Raw genomic sequence first — 4,892 nt, 5'->3', positions numbered from 1 at the left:
AAACAAACAAACAAACAAACAAACAAACAAACAAACACAAGTTCAAACAAACAAACAAACAAACAAGCAAAAAAACAAACACAGGTTGACTATACATGTACATGTACCATTACATGTACACCTTAAAAGCATAAAATGCACGCCGCTCTTTGCAAAATGAAAATAAACTTAACCTCTCACTCTCACAGATGAAATTCCACGCCTGGAAATACTGTTTTTATAGCAATTTAAAAAAGAATTGACACCATTCATGCTCTGTGCCAAGCTCCCGAACACAGGATCAAAAATTGAATATTGACTCTAAAAACATAAACGGCAGCAGACTAATTTACCCTTCCAGCCTCCGTATGACAGAACCATCAATAAAATCAAAATCAACAAATTTCTTGATTCTTACTACTTTTTATTCCATCTTCTTATACAACATTACAAGTCTAGTTCAGTTACCTCTTTCTTAAAAACTGCGTTACATCAGAGGTTTTTGTTTCTCACAATGTTTTATACTATCAACAGCTCTCCATTGCAAATTTGTAATAGTGCCTTTAAAATGTTTGTATGAACAATTAAAAAACAATTGTTGCTGAAGCACAGTTATCTTAATCAAGCAATAGAGAAACAAAACCTTTTGCTAGATGAAGTTAAACATGAAACTAGTATTATTCAGTATGTTCATGTTTAAAAATAACAACTTTGTGGTTTATTAAGAAATAAAACTGACGCTCTTGGTTGGCCAGCTGTGTATTTTTTCTTCACAATTTTGAGAAACCCCCCCCCCCACCCCAACATTGAACATTTAAAAAAAGGAACATAACAGTAAAGTTGCTGGCAGTGTAATCCACAATATACATTTTGGCCACTACATGTTTGGCCTTCTGGGTCACAAGAAAAGAGGGAAAAACTAATTAAACATTTTGCATGACATTGATTCAAATAAATAAAATGCTAACTGAGCACTAAACTCCAAACAGGGTATTAGTTTTATATATTTCTCATCAAATGCGAGTAATTTCACACAGAAATATTTCAATGATTGTTTATCATTATCATCATCATCAGACCGTATAAGTTTTATGTCAACCTGAGATTTGTTTTCTAACCAATTCTGTAACAATCCTTTTGTTCCCTTTTCTGCTTGTATGGTTAAAGGCAGTGGACACTATTGGTAATTACTCAAAATAATTATTAGCATGAAACCTTTCTTGGTGACGAGTAATGGGGAGAGGTTGGTAGTATAAAACATCGTGAGAAATGGCTCCCTCTGAAGTGCCATAATTTTTGAGAGAGAAGTAATTTTCCACATACTTGATTTCGAGACCTCAGATTTAGAACTTGAGGTCTCGAAATCAACCATCTAAACGCACACAACTTCGTGTGACAAGGGTGTTTTTTTCTTTCATTATTATCTCGCAAGTTCGATGACCAATTGAGCTCAAATTTTCACAGGTTTGTTATTTTATGCATTGAGATACACCAACTGTGAAGGCTAGTCATTGACAATTACCAATAGTGTCCACTGTCTTTAAGACAGAATAGTACAGCTATTTGATTAAAAAAAATCTTCATCGTCACCAAGCAAAGCAGTAAGTAAAAACAAAATGCCGCTCAAAATATTGTAAGCAAATGATGCAAATGATCAGTTTTTCAGAATGACACATTTCAGAATTGTGGACACACTGACGGCCGGCCAGCCGTTGATTTCACTAAACTCATCCTAACTTAGGATTATAGTCTTAGGACTTGGGACGAGTTAAGGTCTCTACCCAGAGACATTAGGATACACTGAACCCATCCTAAGTTCTCGAGATAGGATTAATCCTAGCGTTTCGTGAAATCGGCTGCCATTGATGTCTTTGTGAAAAGACTTTTCCACAAATGTCTCAAGTAAATGGTTTCTCTCCTGTGTGGATATCCATATGATTGTCAAGGGTGTTTTTATGAGAAAATGCTTTCCCACAAAAGTCACAATGAAATGGTTTCTCTCCAGTGTGGACATGCTGATGGACTTTCAGTGTGGATTTATATGGGAAGGCTTTCCTGCAAATGTCACAAACAAATGGTTTCTCTCCAGAGTGGCTTCTCTGGTGTCTAGAAAGGATGCTTTTATCAGCAAATGCTTTCCAACAAAAGTCACAAGGAGATGGTTTCTATCTTGTGTGGACCATACATTGTGTTCATATGGACTTTCAGTGTGGATTTATATGAGAATGCTTTCCCGCAAAGGTCACAAACAAATGGTTTCTCTCCAGTGTGGATTCTCTGGTGTGTAGAAAGTTTGCTTTTAACAGCAAATGCTTTCCCACAAATGTCACAAGTAAATGGTTTCTCTCTAGTGTGGACCCGCTGATGCAATGCCATGCTTTGACTATCGGGAAAGCCTTTTCCACAAATGTCACAAATAAATGGTTTGTCTCCAGTGTGAATACGCTGATGGGCTGTCAGTGCGGCATTCTTTATGAAGGCCTTCCCGCAAATGTCACAAACAAATGGTTTCTCTCCAGTGTGGAGCCTCTGGTGTGTGACAACGTTGCTTCTATGAGAAAATGCTTTCCCACAAATGTCACAAACAAACGGTTTTTCTCCAGTGTGGCTTCTCTTATGGTAAGCAACTCTGCTTTTATGAGCAAATGCTTTCCCACAAATGTCACAAGTAAATGGTTTTTCTCCTGTATGGATTTGCTGGTGAACAGCAAGGTTGTGTTTCCAAGGAAATGCTTTCCCACAAATGTCACAACTGAATGGTTTCTCTCCAGTGTGGACAGCACGCTGATGCTGCTTTAAATTACTTTTCCTCTTGAAGGAATCTCCACAAATGTCACAAACAAATGGTCTATCTCCAGTATGGACACGCTGATGGGTAGTCAGGGAATATTTTCGTGAAAAAGATTTCCCACAAATGTCACAAACAATTGGTTTCTTTAAAGTGTGGCTCCTCTGGTGGTCAGTCAGGTCGTCTTTTACAGCAAATTCTTGTCCACAAATATGACAAATAAATTGTGTATTTCCAGTGTGGACATGATTGTGGGCTTGTAAACTTGATTTACAAAAGAAGGTTTGTCCGCATATGTCACAAACAAATCGTGTCTCCCTAGTTTCATCCATTTCATGCTGTCTCAGGTCCAACTCAAAATCACCCAATGACTTTGTAATGTGCGCTTTTTGATGTTGTTCTAGTTTGTCTTCATCCATGTATGTTGCTCCACATATGTTACAAATGAAAATGTTCTCCTGAGAATTCACATCAATTGGTTTCTCTTCAGTGTGAACATGTTGATGGGCATCCATCTTCTGTTTCTTGAAGAAGATTTCCCAAAAAAGTCACATACAAATGGTTTCTCTTCAATGTGGACTCTTTGGTGCTCTATCAGTCTGTATTGATGTTGGAAGGACTCATTAAAAATGTCACATACAAGTTCGTCTAATGTCTTTGAAGTATGTGCTATTTCATGTTTCTCTAGTTTAACTTTTTCCAAGTAGGTTGCTCCACCTGGGTCGCAAATCAAGGTGTTTTCTCTTGACAACTCATAGCTGTGAGAATCAAAAGGAATAGAAATAAAACTTAATTTCTACAAGAGAAGCTCAAACCAAATGAAAATATTTTAAATATTTGACCTCACACTACGCCTAGACAAGGAATACAGTTTAAAAACAAAATGTTGTGACCTGGGCGAGCGTTGCCGACTTCCAACTTGAGGTAGGCCTATTTAATGACATAAATAGGCCCTGAAAGAAAGGGTCCTTTGCAGAGAGATGTAGGGACGTTTATCAAGATTAATGCTCGGCCCTGGTCAGCCGAGTCCCGGGAAAAAAAGAAGCAAAAAACATGCCTTTCAGTTTTGTGTACGTGTAAAATTTGAAGAAAATACGTCGTTCATGAACTACCCACCAAAACACAAAACACTACAGTACACAGTACTGTTTTGCAAACAACCCTCTCTACTGTTTGGGTTTAACAAGTTGGGTTGGGCGGGGTGGTTGGCTTTTTCGTGGGGTGACCATCAAAATTTTTTTTTTTGACGAGTTGGTAAAACATAGCTAGTCTTCTATCTAACTTCTAGCTTTCCTTGTATGTGAGTAATTGTAAAAATGTAGGCAAGTATTATTCACTGTTCCCTCACTCAGTCTAGGTCTAGCATCTAGGGAGGTAGACAGACCTGGTGTAGACAGCATGTATGTATATGTTAGGCGCGATCGGTCAATCTGCGCGATCAACCAATCGCGCTACGCTATTGAACGATCAAATTATGATCAATTGGTCGCGCAGCAATCGGTCGATCGCGCAACAATCGGTCGATCGCGCAATGACATCTTTGCGCGATTGAACGATTGCGCTACGAGTATTTTTTTGACCGATTGTTGCGCGATCGACCGATTGCTGCGCGATCGACCGATTGCCGCGCGACCAATAGATATTTCAATAGCGCAGCGCGATCGGTCGATAGCGCAGCGCGATCGGTCGATAGCGCAGCGCGATCAACCGATCGCGCAGATTGACCGATCGCGCCCAAATGTATATGTAGAGAAGAAAGGGTCAATTGAAAAATCATTTAATTTTAACTCAAATCTTACAAACAATGTACCTGCAAGAAGCCACTAATTTAAACAGATTCACGTTCCATGGCAGCATACATTTTATTGAGGTGGATTTTGGTCGTCATATGTTCGTGACAAATCCGTAATTTTCGTTAAATAATGCAGCTCCCATGTTAAGAATTCCAATTTTTAACCGTATATCGTAGTAGAAGAGAGATTGTCAGAAATATAATGTTAGCGCCCCCAAGAGACGATTATCTCATTTTTTTATTCACTGGTACTTCACAACAGCCGATGATTTAATTTCCAATGCATTCACACGTTAAAAGTTGGATTACCACTTTTCGACCGCAAAGAAAAAA

At 38.5% G+C, this 4,892-nt stretch overlaps 1 protein-coding gene across 1 annotated transcript; it reads right to left on the bottom strand.

Moving 5' to 3' along the window:
- Positions 1–392: 392 nt before the first annotated feature.
- Positions 393–4,748, bottom strand: LOC139947515 (uncharacterized). Its single transcript, XM_071945446.1, has 2 exons — positions 4,578–4,748; positions 393–3,525 (listed from the first exon to the last, which is right to left on the bottom strand). The coding sequence occupies exon 2, from the start codon at positions 3,280–3,282 to the stop codon at positions 2,128–2,130; it is 1,155 nt and encodes a 384-aa protein (XP_071801547.1). The 5' UTR covers positions 3,283–3,525; positions 4,578–4,748; the 3' UTR covers positions 393–2,127.
- Between the last annotated feature and the right edge of the window lie 144 nt (positions 4,749–4,892).

The sequence above is a fragment of the Asterias amurensis genome, chromosome 14 (assembly GCF_032118995.1).
Source record: "Asterias amurensis chromosome 14, ASM3211899v1".
NCBI lineage: Eukaryota > Metazoa > Echinodermata > Asteroidea > Forcipulatida > Asteriidae > Asterias > Asterias amurensis.
This window is presented reverse-complemented; position numbering and strand designations above follow the sequence as displayed.